Below are 15,472 nucleotides of genomic sequence, written 5' to 3' on the forward strand. Positions count from 1 at the left end.
TGTACGGGCCTTTCTGGATACAGAAAATGTTCGACTGCTGCCCTGGCCAGCACTTTCTCCAGATCTCTCACCAACTGAAGACGTCTGGTCAATGGTGGCCGAGCAACTGGCTCGTCACAATACGCCAGTCACTACTCTTGATGAACTGTGGTATAGAGCTGCATGGGCAGCTGTACCTGTATACGCCATACAAGCTCTGTTTGACTCAATGCCTAGGCGTATCCAGGCCGTTATTACGGCCAGATTTGGTTGTTCTGAGTGCTGATTTCTCGGGATCTATGCACCCGAATTGCGTGAAAATGTAATCCCATGTCAGTTATAGTATAATATATTTGTCCAATGAATACCCGTTTATCATCTGCATTTCTTCTTGATGTCGCAATTTTAAAGGTAAGTACTCTACAAAAGGAGTTCAAAGAGTTTTGAACAGTTGTCTCTAATTTTTTTTTTATTTTTTGCTGGAGGAAAATTAAATTTTTGTGAACATACTTGGTACATTTAGCTTAGGGTGACCAAACGTCCCGGAAAACCGGGATAGTCCCGGTTTTCATCCCTGTGTTCCGGTGTCCAGAAAATTTGTTTCAGGACGCTCAAAGGTCCCGGAATTCAGTTTTTAAATACATTTCGTGAAACTTTCTCAAATTTTTGGGATTTCGCTATATTAAAGGAAATACAACACAAGAAATTAATATATTTTAGCTTATTTGTCTAAAACCTCCATTGTCCCATACTAGTAATCGCAGTATCAGTATTGATACACTCAGGCAATAATTTACTTTGAGCGGTACTTTGGCCAACAAGTAGTGAGTTGTATTATTGTAACAGAGCTATGAAACCGTCCGATTGTCGCGCCACTTACACACTCATTGTCAGAACAGTGTAGTAGTTGATGTTTTGTCAGACAAACTGCAATAGTTTTTCTCATATTAGTGGTATTATTGCTGCAGTACTGTGAAACGCAATGCCGAAACCTGCCTGCACGTTCAGTGACTGTTATTCCAAGGAATGGAATTTCATTAAGAAAGGTCGTTTTGATTAGGAAGCAGAGCGTTCCGTACGTAACTGTTTTATTAGTATAAGTCATGGTGGACGTTCCAACATAGTTGATCACATCAGGTCAAAGAAACACATTAACAGATACAGTACACCGAGCTGCAGTAAAACTCTACAAAATTATTTTGTGAAACATCAGTCAAGTGAAGAGACGAAAGTTCGAGCAGCCGAGCTTACACTAGCCTACCACACGGTAAAACATCACCAAACTTGTAGATCTAGTGATTGTACTAATAAGCTTAACAGCATTATGTTTGATGATTCTTCCATTGCAAAAAAGTTTAGGTCAGCAAGAACTAAAGTGTCAGCCTTAGTGAAAGGAGTTATTGTTCCCCAAAGTGTAAAGGAAAGCCTTCAATACATCAAAAAGTCTTCTTCCTACGGTATGTCCACTGATGCCAGCAATCATAAGGCCACTAAAATATTTCCGTTTATTGTTCAGTTTTTCGATATTAATCAGGGTCATTCAGACGAAACTTTTGAAGGTGAGTTCCCTACCTAATGAAATATCTGACGAAATTTCAAGATTTTGTATGAATACTATCGAAATGTTTGATCTTGGGAAAAATAAATGTGTAGCATTTTGTGGAGACAACACCAACACGAACTTTGGTGGTTTAAAAAGACAAGGCAAATGCAACGTATTTACCAAATTAAAGGCAACATTGCATGAAAACACTGAAGGCATAGGGTGCCCTGCACATGTTTTACACAACAGCGTGCAGACATCTGCTGACAGTTCAAGCTGTGATGTTGAAACTATCGTCATGCAGGTATACCCACACTTTGACATATATACTGTTAGAACAGAGAGGGTTAAGGAGTTGTGTGATTGTGTGGGAACTGAATATGTGAATGTAATGTGTCACTCGAAAACTCGCTGGTAATCACTGTTTACAGCAGTTCAAAGAGTAATCCGCCTGTTTGAACCGCTAAAAGATTTTTTCCTAAATGAAGACACAGCCCCCAAAATATTGGTTCAGTTTTTCAGTAACCATTTAAGTGAAGCCTACTTATGGTTCATTCAGTCAGCTTAGCACTTAGCAGCATGGGATAAAGGAAATTGAGGGAAGCACGAAAAGTGTAATAGAGGTAAATGATGCTTTGAAAAATACTCTGGATACTGTTACTAAGAGGAGAGAACAGCAGTTCATTTATTTTAATGTTAATCTGTCCTTAAAAGAGCAGAAGTATCAGAAGCAGCGGAAAGGATTTTTAGATAAGAAGTTAACAAGTTTTATGACACTTGTGTAGAATATCTCCGCAAGTGGAGCGTCTCATATTTATCCTCATCGCCGGTGTTTGATTGAATGTTACTGAAGAGAGTGCCAAAATGGGAAAGTGTTGAAGAGACAGTTTCTTATTTGAAGAGTAAAGAAATTGAAATCGATGATTCCATTCTCTTTGATCAGTTCGGCATACTGACAAATTTTGTTGAAGAAAGCCTTCACAAGTGGAATTAAGGGAAAAAAAACAGCATTGGAATGTCATGAGAAGTGGGTGAGTTTTTTTAAAAGCTGTGACTGTCTTCAGCATTACTCTGAGTTGGTAATAATTGCAAGGTATTTATTTGCAATCCAGCCCATAATGCCAATGTGGAAAGAATATTTTCGTTCATGAATTTCCAGTGGACTGATGAAAGAAACAGAACGTAGGTGGACTCTCTTGAAGCAATCCTGCAGATCCTGTACAACTACAAAATGGAGTGTGCCGAGTTTTATCACTGTGTCTCAAAGAACAAAGACATGACCAAGAAGGCTGGAGGCAGTGAAAAATACACTTTTCTCCAAGTACAGTCAATTCCATCTACAAGTGCTCAGTAATATTAAAGCTCATGTTAATATTAATTGATTAAAAGTTGAATGGCTGTAAAATTTTGTAAAATCGTAATACATTTCTTTATTACTGTATACATTTATTAAATGTCATTAATTATACAGATAATCTAGACTATATCAATCTTTTGTATCCTCTTATTAGTTATAATAATCGGGTTAACAAAATGTATCAACAAAACATTAATATTTAAAGTTAAGAAACCTGGGTACATGTGGAATGAGGTGTCCATTGGCACCCAGGTGAATGTGTCCCGGTTTTCACCGAAAATAATTTGGTCACCCTGGTCTAGCTCCAACTTCCGTTCCGCATTCAAAGCCTGTTAATTCTCGTAATGCAGCCATAATCAAACTATGGCTGCATGGTACACCGCATATTAGACTGCTGTCTACATCTACATCCATATTCCGCAAGCGACCTGGCGGTGTGTGGTGGAGGGTACCTTGAGTACCTCTATCGGTTCTCCCTTCTATTTCAGTCTCGTATCGTTCGTGGAAAGAATGATTGTCGGTATGCCTCTGTGTAGGCTCTAAACTCTCTGATTTTATCCTCATGGTCTCTTCGCGAGATATACGTAGGAGGGAGCAATATACTGCTTGACTCCTCAGTGAAGGTATGTTCTCGAAACTTCAACAAAAGCCCGTACTGAACTACTGAGCTTCTTTCTTGCAGAGTCTTCCACTGGAGTTTATCTATCTTCTCCATAACGCTTGCGCGATTACTAAACGATCCTGTAACGAAGCGCGCTGCTCTCCGTTGGATCTTCTCTATCTCTTCTATCAACCCTATCTGGTACGAATCCCACACTGCTGAGCAGTATTAAAGCAGTGGGCGAACAAGTATACTGTAACCTACTTCCTTTGTTTTCGGATTGCATTCTATAGGATTCTTCCAATGAATCTCAGTCTGGCATCTGCTTTACCGACGATCAACTTTATATGATCACTCCATTTTAAATCACTCCTAATGCCTACTAACAGATAATTTATGGAATTAACTGCTTCCAGTTGCTGATCTGCTATATTGTAACTAAATGATAACGGATCTTTCTTTCTATGTATTCGCAACACATTACAATTGTCTACATTGAGGTTCAATTGCCATTCCCTGCACCCAGCATCAATTGGCTGCAGATCCTCCTGCATTTCAGTACAATTTTCAATTGTTACAATCTCTCGATATACTACAGCATCATCCGCAAAAAGCCTCAGTGAACTTTCGATGTCATCCACAAGGTCATTTATGTATATTGTGAATAGCAACACTCCCCTGCGACATACCTGAAATCACTCTTACTTCGGATGACTTCTCTACATTGAGAATGACATGCTGCGTCCTGTAACAATGTGATCGAATAAGTAGTCTCTAGCATGGAAACCATGCATTTCCAGACATAAATTCATTAGACCTTATTTGTTCCATTTCCTCTCATCGATCAATCCGTAGAGTTTGTACACTTTCACATGAATCATCTGAATACAAATGACTGCTCCACCAATGCACTGCCCTTCTTTATTGCCTCGTGTACACTATACTACCGGCATCTGTATACGGGCGTATCGCTGTCCCTTAGCTGTAGACGTAAGTGCAGGTGGGTGGCAAGGGGGACACGTTAGGTCTGGGGCGGGCAGCAATCCTGCACGTGTGCGGTGCACTTGCACGTGTGCAGTTAACAGGTGTTCTGCGTGCACACAGGGGCAAGCTGGCCACCCGCTTCTCTCCACTCCCCACCATACCGTCTCTCCGTTTCTTCCTCTGTAATGCGTTTTGTTTCCTGGCCTGTTTTATTGAATGAAGGAATAAGGTTAGTAGGAGTGCTTGAAAGAAATCGTGGTTTGAAAGAGTACCTATTACCTACGATACCTTTTATTTTATTATCACAGGTGGAGTTTGCAATACATTTAATGTCTGGAACAGAATTCCTACGTACAGACAAACGCAAACAGTTACATAAATTTTCATTACTGTTGTTTGCTCTTAACCGAGACTTATTAATTTTCATAACAGAAAAAGTCTCTCACAAACGTATGTCGAGCCAAACATTGACATTATCTTCGCGGCTTCACGATGGAGACGAGGAAACTCTCGCTGTGGAAAGTCGTGACAAAAATCTATTACACGTCTTGCCAAAAGGAACTTGTCTCTCAGACGAGAATTATGCTGTAGAATCTACAGTGCAGATCTATTAATTCCATTTGCAAACTGGGATGAATATCATCTACAGAAACAGCAAATTGTCTCGAGAACTATTCAAAAACTTGGGATAAGTATGATGTATCCCCAAATCGCTTGAGAAATTCCTCTTTTATTCCACTAAGTACGGGAACACATTGAAATTTATTATAATGGCGTTCAATATTAAACTTCCGCTGATCAGCGAGAATACTGTCACATATTATACATTTCGAATTTTCACGTTTTTGCACAAAGAAAAAATGATTCTCCCATTCCTTTTTAAAAGATAGCATCTCTCCACTTCTCCGTTTCCTTGATTCACTCTGCCTTTTTCGGTTCTTGAAATGCAAAGTTCACTACGTAGCGGTCGCTTCGGTTCAACGTCCGCAGCTTAGCCTGCCACTACACTGCCGCAACCTGCCGGCTGTCGTCACTGCCCCGTTTGACGATTGCACGCGAGCAGCACACCTGCAGCACAGTGCTCTCATGAGGCGCGTGCAACGTTTGACCGCCCCTGCGTTAGGTGGTCAGACTCACCTGGAGGCGGCTCCATTGCCGAAGCGGCTCCTGGCGCGCGTGCTGCTCTCGGGTGCGGCCTCTGTGGTCGTGGTCGTGGTCGTCGAGGCGGAGGTGGAGCCGCCCCCGCGGAACCTGCCCCCGGGCTTGGGGCGCAGGCGTCGCCTGCCACCGGCTGGGGCCGGCGCCTCTGTCGTCGTCGTCGTCGTCGTCGTCGGGGCCGGAGTCGTGGTCGTGGTTGTCGTGGTGGTCGTGGTCGTGGTGGTGGTGCTCGGCGATGTGGGGGCCGGCGCGGGTTCCTCCTCCGTGGTCGTCAGGATCTGTGGGCAACAGTCGTTGCGTCAGAACTGTCTAGTGTGGTAGCTTCTCTACGTCTAAATCAGGACTATGACTGTATTCCACACTAACTGACGACAGCGAGCGAAAAAGAAGACACCAACCCTCCAGGACAGATCACAATGGTACCGCGTAACACCAACTGTATAAAACTTCCTGGCAGATTAAAACTGTGTGCCGGACCGAGACTCGAACTCGGGACCTTTGCCTTTCGCGGGCAAGTGCTCTACCAACTGAGCTCTACCAACACTCCGCTGCAGAGTGGAAATGTCATTCTGGAAACCACCTGTATACTTTACCAAAGAAAATCGCCAAAAAACTGTGTGTTTTAAGAAGTTATTTTATTTATACAACCAGTTCCAGTATCTCAATAATGCCATCTTCAGGCCCCTGTGCTATGCATGTAAAGATACCACAATGCACCAGGTACAGCAAAATAATTTACTTACAAAAACACCCTGTACAGCCCTCATAAGTTTAGGTGTGATCTGCGACACCCCATACTTTTACAGCTGTGTGTTGATCTGTTAAGCACTCTATAGTGTTGAATATTCAGATTGTGTGCTGAATGATATTACTTACAAAAATGCTGTACTGCTCTTTTCAGTTTAGGTGACATTTGTGAAACACCCTGTGATATTTATAGCACTGTGCTGACTTGTCAAAATCCCTGTATTAACCACAGTGCAGTACATACAGTGAATTAGATTAGCTGGCCAGAGTGGCTGAGCGGTTCTAGGCGCTACAGTCTGGAGCCGCGCGACCGCTATAGCCGCAGGTTCTAATCCTGCCTCGGGCATGGATGTGTATGATGTCCTTAGGTTAGTTAGGGGATTGATTACCTCAGCAGTTAAGTCCCATAGTACTCAGAGCCATTTGAACCATTTTTTGAATTAGATTACTTTTACAAACACCCTGTATTGGTTCAAAATGGTTCAAATGGCCCTGAGCACTATGGGACTCAACATCTTAGGTCATAAGTCCCCTAGAACTTAGAACTACTTAAACCTAACTAACCTAAGGACATCACACACACCCATGCCCGAGGCAGGATTCGAACCTGCGACCGTAGCAGTCCCGCCCTGTATTGCTATCAGTAGTTTAGGTGTGAATTGTGAAACATCCTGTACTGTTTACAACTATGGGTTGCCTTTTTAAGTACTCTGTAGTGTTGATTATGCAGTTGGGGCACTGACTGAAATTACTTAAGAAACACCAGTACAACACTTTTATATTTAAGTGAGACTTGTGAAACACCCTGACAAATTTACTGGGCTCTGTTGGTTTCGGAACACCTTGTATTGTCCATAATGCAGTAGGCACAGTGAATAAAATTGCTTACAATAAACCCAGTCTTGCTCTCATACGTTTTGGTGTAAACTGTGACACACCCTCCACAGTTTATATTTCAATGTCGACTTGTTAACCACTCTGTAGCGCAGTTTATACCTTTGGTGCACTGAATGATATTACTTACAAATAGCCTGTATCGCACTTGCGATTTGTGAAACGCCCTGTAATGTTAACAGCTCCACACTGACTTGTAAACAGCCCTGCACTGTCCACTCTTTGGTAGGTACAGTGAATTAGATTACTTACAAAAATCCCTGCATTGCTCTCTCAAATTTAGGAGTGAACTGTGACACACCGTGTACTATTTGCAATTCTACATTGACTTGCTAAGCACCCTGTAGCATTCGATATACATGTAGTGAATGATATTACTTAAAAAACACCCTGTACTGCACTTCAAGTTTTACGTGAGATGTATAAAACACCCTGTAACGTTTACTGCAGTGTGTTGTCTAGTGAAACGCTCCGTTCTGTCCACTGTGCAGTAGGTGCAGTAAATTAAACTACTAACAAAACGCATTGTATTGCTCTCATAAGTTTAAGTGTGAATTTGGAATAGTCTGTACTGTTTATAAAGCTGTGTTAGCTTGTTAAGAAACCTATACAGTTAGTTATTCAGTTGGTGGACTGAATGAATTTGCTTACAAGACACCCGGTATTGCATACTTAAACCAGGTGGAACTTGTGAAACAGCCTGTACTTTTTAAAGCTCTGCACTGACTTGTCAGTCGCCCTGTTCTGTCCACTATGCAACACGTGCAGTGAAATAAATTACCAGAAAACCCCCCGTATTCCTCTCATAATTTTAGGTGTGAATTGTGACACATCAACTGCGGCTTACAACAGTGTGTTGCATTTCTCACCACTATGTAGTGTTGATTACTGAGTTGGTGCACTGAATGAAACTACTTACAAAACACCATATATTGTGGTTTGTTATGTGGGGCTTGTGAAACACACCGAAATGTTCAATACTTTGAGTTGAGTTGTGTTAAGCTCTGAACTGTTCACTGAGGGGTAGATACAGAGTATTAAATTACTTACAAAAAACGCTGTATTGCTATCACAAGTTTAGGTGAGAATTGTGACGCGCCCTGTGCTGATTGCAGCTCTGTGTTGACCTGTTCAGCACTCAATAGTCCTGAGTATGCATTTGGTGCACTGAATGATGTTACTTACATAACACCCAGCACAGTACTTTTAGGGTCAGGTGAGATGTATGAAACACCCCATAATGTTTACCACTGCGTATTAACTTGTGAAATGCCCATATTGTATATAATGCAGTATGTACAGAGTGTTAAGTTACTTACAAAACACCCTGTATTGCTGTGATAAGTTTAGGTGTAAATCGTGACACACCCTGTACTGTTTACAGCTCTGTGTTGACCTGTTACACATTTTATAGCTTCGAGTATGGATTTGGTGTACTGAATGATATTACTTACAAAACACCCTGTACTGTACTTTTAAGTTTAGGTGAAATGTATGAAACAGCCTGTAATGTTTACTACTATGTATTAACTTATGAAATGTCATGTGTTGTATACAATGCAGTGCACACAGTGAATTAAATTACTTACAAAACACCCTGGTTCAAATGGCTCTGAGCACTATGCGACTTAATGTCTGAGGTCATCAGTCGCCTAGAACTTCGAACTAATTAAACCGAACTAACCTAAGGACATCACACACATCCATGCCCGAGGCAGGATTCGAACCTGCAACTGTAGCGGTCGCTCGGTTGCAGATTGTAGCGCCTAGAACCGCATGGCCACCCCGTCTGCACAAAACACCCTGTATTGCCATCATCAGTTTAGGTGGATATTGTGACACACCCTGTACTGTTTATAACTCTATGTTTACCTGTTAAGCAGTCCATAGTGTTGTGTATACATATGATGCAGTGAATGATATTACTTACAAAACACCTTGTACTATATTTTTAAGTTTAAGTGAGATGTATGAACCACCCTGTATTTTTTACCACTGCGTATTGACTTGTGAAGCGTTCTGTATTGCATACAATGCAGTACGTATGGTGAATTAAATTACTTACAAAACACCCTGTATTGATATCCTAAGTTTAGGTGTAGATTGTGACACACCCTGTACAGTTTACAGTTCTGTGTTGATCTGTTAAGCAGTCTATCGTCTTGAGTATGCAGTTGAGACACTGAATGATATTAGTTACAAAACACCCTGTACTGTATTTTAAGTTTAGGTGAAATGTATGAAAAACCATGTAATGTTTCCTACTGTGTATTGATTTATGAAATGTCGTGTGTTGTATACAGTGCAGTGCATACAGTGAATTAAATTACTTATAAAACACCCTGTATTGCCATCATGAGTTTAGATGTAGATCGCGACATACCCTGTACGGTTTACAGTTCTGTGTTGACCTGTTAAGAACTCTATAGTATTGAGTATACAGTTGAGACACTGAATGATATTAGTTATTTGTCCTGTACTTTTAAGTTTAGGTGAGATGTATGAAACACCCTGTATTGTTTACCTCTGCGTATTGACTTGTGAATCACCCTGTATCCTATACAATTTGGTACATTCAGTGAATTAAATTACTTACAATGACCCTGTATTGCTGTGATAAGTTTAGGTGTGAATTGTGACACACCCTGTACTATTTACAGCTCTGTGTGGACCTGCTATGCACTTCATAGCGTTGAGTATACATTTGGTGCATTGAATGGTATTACTTACAAACCACCATTGAGATGTATGAAACACCCTGTATTTTTTACCACTGTGTATTGACTTGTGAAATGTCCTGTATTGCATACAATGCAGTACGTATGGTGAATTAAATTACTTACAAAACACCCTGTATTGATATGATAAGTTTAGGTGTGAATTGTGACACACCCTGTACTGTTTACAGTTCTGTGTTGACCTGTTAAGCAGTCTATCGTCTTGAGCATACAGTTGAGACACTTAATAATATTAGTTACAAAACACCCTGCACTGTACTTTTAAGCTTAGGTGAGATATATGAAACACCCTGTATTGTTTACCACTGCGTACTGACTTGTGAAACGTCCTGTACTGCATACAATGCAGTACAAATGGTGAATTAAGTTACTTACAAAACACCCTATATTGCTATGATAAGTTTATGTGTAAATTGTGACACACCCTGTACTGTTTACAGCTCTGTGTTGACCTGTTACGAAATCTGTAGTGTTGATTATACACTCCTGGAAATGGAAAAAAGAACACATTGACACCGGTGTGTCAGACCCACCATACTTGCTCCGGACACTGCGAGAGGGCTGTACAAGCAATGATCACACGCACGGCACAGCGGACACACCAGGAACCGCGGTGTTGGCCGTCGAATGGCGCTAGCTGCGCAGCATTTGTGCACCGCCGCCGTCAGTGTCAGCCAGTTTGCCGTGGCATACGGAGCTCCATCGCAGTCTTTAACACTGGTAGCATGCCGCGACAGCGTGGACGTGAACCGTATGTGCAGTTGACGGACTTTGAGCGAGGGCGTATAGTGGGCATGCGGGAGGCCGGGTGGACGTACCGCCGAATTGCTCAACACGTGGGGCGTGAGGTCTCCACAGTACATCGATGTTGTCGCCAGTGGTCGGCGGAAGGTGCACGTGCCCGTCGACCTGGGACCGGACCGCAGCGACGCACGGATGCACGCCAAGACCGTAGGATCCTACGCAGTGCCGTAGGGGACCGCACCGCCACTTCCCAGCAAATTAGGGACACTGTTGCTCCTGGGGTATCGGCGAGGACCATTCGCAACCGTCTCCATGAAGCTGGGCTACGGTCCCACACACCGTTAGGCCGTCTTCCGCTCACGCCCCAACATCGTGCAGCCCGCCTCCAGTGGTGTCGCGACAGGCGTGAATGGAGGGACGAATGGAGACGTGTCGTCTTCAGCGATGAGAGTCGCTTCTGCCTTGGTGCCAATGATGGTCGTATGCGTGTTTGGCGCCGTGCAGGTGAGCGCCACAATCAGGACTGCATACGACCGAGGCACACAGGGCCAACACCCGGCATCATGGTGTGGGGAGCGATCTCCTACACTGGCCGTACACCACTGGTGATCGTCGAGGGGACACTGAATAGTGCACGGTACATCCAAACCGTCATCGAACCCATCGTTCTACCATTCCTAGACCGGCAAGGGAACTTGCTTTTCCAACAGGACAATGCACGTCCGCATGTATGCCGTGCCACCCAACGTGCTCTAGAAGGTGTAAGTCAACTACCCTGGCCAGCAAGATCTCCGGATCTGTCCCCCATTGAGCATGTTTGGGACTGGATGAAGCGTCGTCTCACGCGGTCTGCACGTCCAGCACGAACGCTGGTCCAACTGAGGCGCCAGGTGGAAATGGCATGGCAAGCCGTTCCACAGGACTACATCCAGCATCTCTACGATCGTCTCCATGGGAGAATAGCAGCCTGCATTGCTGCGAAAGGTGGATATACACTGTACTAGTGCCGACATTGTGCATGCTCTGTTGCCTGTGTCTATGTGCCTGTGGTTCTGTCAGTGTGATCATGTGATGTATCTGACCCCAGGAATGTGTCAATAAAGTTTCCCCTTCCTGGGACAATGAATTCACGGTGTTCTTATTTCAATTTCCAGGAGTGTACATTTGGTGCATTGGAATATGTTACTTAGAAAACACTCTGTATTGCGCTTTTATGTTTAGGAGAGACTTGTGAAACACCCTGTGATGTTTACAGCTCCGTGTCGACTTGTGAAACGCCCTGTATTGCGCAGCAGGCACACCGAATGAAATCCTGTACGTCGTGGTCATCGAGTTGAGCTGTGGCTAGCGCACGCACCTCGTCGACGCCGGCGAGGTAGCCGTCGGTGGCGCCGGCGAGCTCGTCCTCCAGGTCGTCGAGCACCGAGTTGTCGCGCACGCCCTCGGCCTGGCGCAGCACGGCGTACAGCTGGAGCGCGGCCTGGTCGCCCGCCGCCGCCGTCAGCCCGGCCGCCTCCTGCTCCGTCGTGGCGTCGGTGGGCGGCGCCGCCGTCGACGCCGTGTTCCAGCCGCCGGCGCCGGTCGCCGCCGCCCAGCCCTCCGTGGTGGCCCGCCGCTCCTGGTAGGCCTCCGCGCTGCCCGGCTCCTCCGCCTCCGCCTCCTCCTCCTCCTCCTCCTCCGGCGCAGGCCGCGGGCGCCCGCCTCGCGACACCGCGAAGCTGTCCCTCCTGCAATGCGTCACCATGCCCAAGTCACTTCCAGCACAGTTGTTTGGTCACAGATACACCTACTCACTAAAACCGAACTAGTGCGAGTTGGCCCTCCGCTCCGGCAGATCCCTATCTACCTACATCTACATCTACATCCACACTCCGCAAGCCAGCCGACGGTGTGTGGGGGAGGGTGCCTTGAGTACCCCTATCGGTTCTCCCTTCTATTCCAGTCTCGTATTGTTCGTGGAAAGAAAGATTCTCGGTATGCCTCTGTGTGGGCTCTAATCTCTGTGATTTTATCATCACGGTCTCTTCGCGAGATATACGCAGGAGGGAGCAATATACTGCTCGACTCCTCGGTGAAGGTGTGTTCGCCAACAAAAGCCCGTACCGAGCTACTGAGTGTCTCTCTTGCAGAGTCTTCCACTGGAGTTTATCTATCATCTCCGTAACGCTTTCGCGATTACTAAATGATCCCGTAACGAAGTGCTCTCCGTTGGATCTTCTCTATTTCTTCTATCGACCCTATCTGGTACAGATCCCAAACGGCTGAGCAGTATTCAAGCAGTGGGCGAACAAGTATACTGTAACCTAATTCCTTTGTTTTCGGACTGCATTTCCTTAAGATTCTTCCAATGAATCTCAGTCTGACATCTTCTCTACCGGCGATTAATTTTATATGGTCATTCCATTTTAAATCACTCCTAATGTGTACTCCGAGATAATTTGTGGAATCAACCGCTTCCAGTTGCTGACCTGCTATTTTGTAGCTAAATGATAAGGGATCTATCTTTCTACGTATTCGCAGCACATTACACTTGTCCTCATTGAGATTCAATTGCCATTCCCTGCACCATGCGTCAATTCGCTGCAGATCCTCCTGCATTTCAGTACAATTTTCCATTGTTACAACTTCTCGATATACTACAGCATCATCCGCAAAAAGCCTCAGTGAACTTCCGATGTCATCCACAAGGTCATTTATATATATTGCGAATAGCAACGGTCCTACGACACTCCCCTGCGGCACACCTGAAATCACTCTAACTTCGGAAGGCTTCTCCACTGAGAATGACATGCTGCTTTCTGTTATCTAGGAACTCTTCAGTCCAATCACACAATTGGTCTGATCTTCGTTCATTAAACGACTGTGGGGAACTGTATCGAACGCCTTGCGGAAGTCAAGAAACACGGCATCTACCTCGGAACCGGTGTCTATGGCCCTCTGAGTCTCGTCGACGAATAGCGCGACCTGGATTTCACACGATCTTCTTTTTCGAAACCCATGGCGATTCCTACAGAGTATATTTCTAGTCTCCAGAAGAGTCATTACACTTGAACACAACACGTACTCCAAAATTCCACAACTCATCAACGCCAGAGATATAGGTCAGACCGCTGCAAGTAGGGGGCCAAGTTCCTTCGGCGCACTCCGCGCAAAATCGAACTGGTATCCAACCAGGTCCAGCGGCCTTTCCTCTTTTGAGCCATTTTAATCGTTTTTCCGTCCCTCTGTCATCCATTTCGACATCTACCATTCTGTCATCCGAGCGACAATCCAGAGAAGGAACCACAGCGCAGTCCTCACCCGTAAAACAGCTCCGGAGAAAGACATTTAGTATCTCGGCCTTTAGTCTGTCCTCCTCTGTTTCAGTACCATTTTGGTCACAGAGTGTCTGGACATCTATCTATCTATCGCTTGCGCCTTTGTCCCGCATTGCACGCGGGCCTGGCGTGGTTAAATCGGCGTTCGCACGTTAATTTGAAGGGATGGCCGGATACCCTTCCTGCCGCCACCCCGTACCCCTCCGGGATGGAATCAGAGTACCCCATCTGTCTGCGTCTAGTGTAAATCGTGGAAAAGTGCGGATGTGTTTCAAATGTCTGTGAGTCGTGTAACTGAGGCGGGACGTGGGAAACAGCCCGGTATTCACCTAGAGGAATGTGGAAAACCACCTAAAAACCACATCCAGTCACTCGTCGTTAATCCGGCGGGCGGATTCGATCCGGGGCCGGCGCGCCTACCCGAGTCCAGGAAGCAGCGCATTAGTGCTCTCGGCTAACCTGGCAGGGTGCTCTGAGAGATCCCTACAAACTTAATAATGTATCCGCACGTGCAATAAAGGCCGACGATGAATTTTCTGTTCGAATGTGATACAGTCCATAATCGGTATGCCAGTCAGGCAAGTGACTGTGGTGGAGGATATCTTCCTTTTTTCTTGATTGGCTTTCGATTCCTCCTCACAGAGGGGGGGGAGGGGCGGGCTGGCAGCAGGTTATGGCGCCGCTCTTCAACTTGCAGAATATTTAAAAACGTGATAAGAAGAAATACACAATAAAAACAGGCGATGACTACAGTGACTTTTTAACTACAAAATGGCGGAAAGTTGTGGAAGCTAAAAATATAAAAGTAAAGGGTTGGTGTAAGCAGACAGACAATTAAAAAACACGGCGACACTCTGGTTTCTGTTTGCAAGAGATAAAAATCACACACAGTGAGAGTATGGGTTCTGTTTGCAACACTTAAAAAAGATGCACAACACTTAACACGCACTAAACACTGCACTAAAGAGTAGAGACAAAGATGACACACACAGCCTTAGGCAGATAGGAGGGAGGGGGCGGAGAGGACCCAGAGAGATGATGGGGGAAAAAGAGGGGAGGAAAAGGAAAGAAAAGGGGGAGTAGCTGATGGAGGGAGAGGACACATAAACAAGGGGGGGCCGGGAGGACGCAAGCCGGGGGGTGGGGGTGGCAGAGGGGGGGGGGGAATGCTAAAGTACTCGGGGAAGAGAAGGGAGTCAAAGAGTGGGCAGGTGGGGAAGAAACAGGATGGAAGGGGGGCAAGAGGGAGGTGGGGAAAAGCACAGAGGGAGGGAGAGGGAGATGTGGATCAGAGTTGATAGGAGGGATAAATAGAGGGAAAGAGGGCGTCATCCAGGAGGGGGAATTGACAGAATCCACCTCAGGTGATGAAGGGTGTAGAGGTGAAGGGTAGTTGGGACACAATGGTGA

The 15,472-nt window shown here is 45.0% G+C and overlaps 1 protein-coding gene across 1 annotated transcript in view; it reads right to left on the reverse strand.

The window, feature by feature from the left end:
- The window catches only part of LOC126427409 (uncharacterized), a 284,724-nt gene that overhangs the window by 37,722 nt on the left and 231,530 nt on the right, over positions 1 to 15,472 (reverse strand). The window contains exons 9-10 of the mRNA XM_050089779.1: positions 12,103 to 12,472; positions 5,602 to 5,900 (exon numbers count right to left, since the gene is read on the reverse strand). Coding sequence (XP_049945736.1) covers positions 5,602 to 5,900; positions 12,103 to 12,472 — 669 coding nt within the window. The remainder of the gene's footprint in view (positions 1 to 5,601; positions 5,901 to 12,102; positions 12,473 to 15,472) is intronic.

The sequence above is a fragment of the Schistocerca serialis genome, chromosome 11 (assembly GCF_023864345.2).
Source record: "Schistocerca serialis cubense isolate TAMUIC-IGC-003099 chromosome 11, iqSchSeri2.2, whole genome shotgun sequence".
Lineage (NCBI taxonomy): Eukaryota > Metazoa > Arthropoda > Insecta > Orthoptera > Acrididae > Schistocerca > Schistocerca serialis.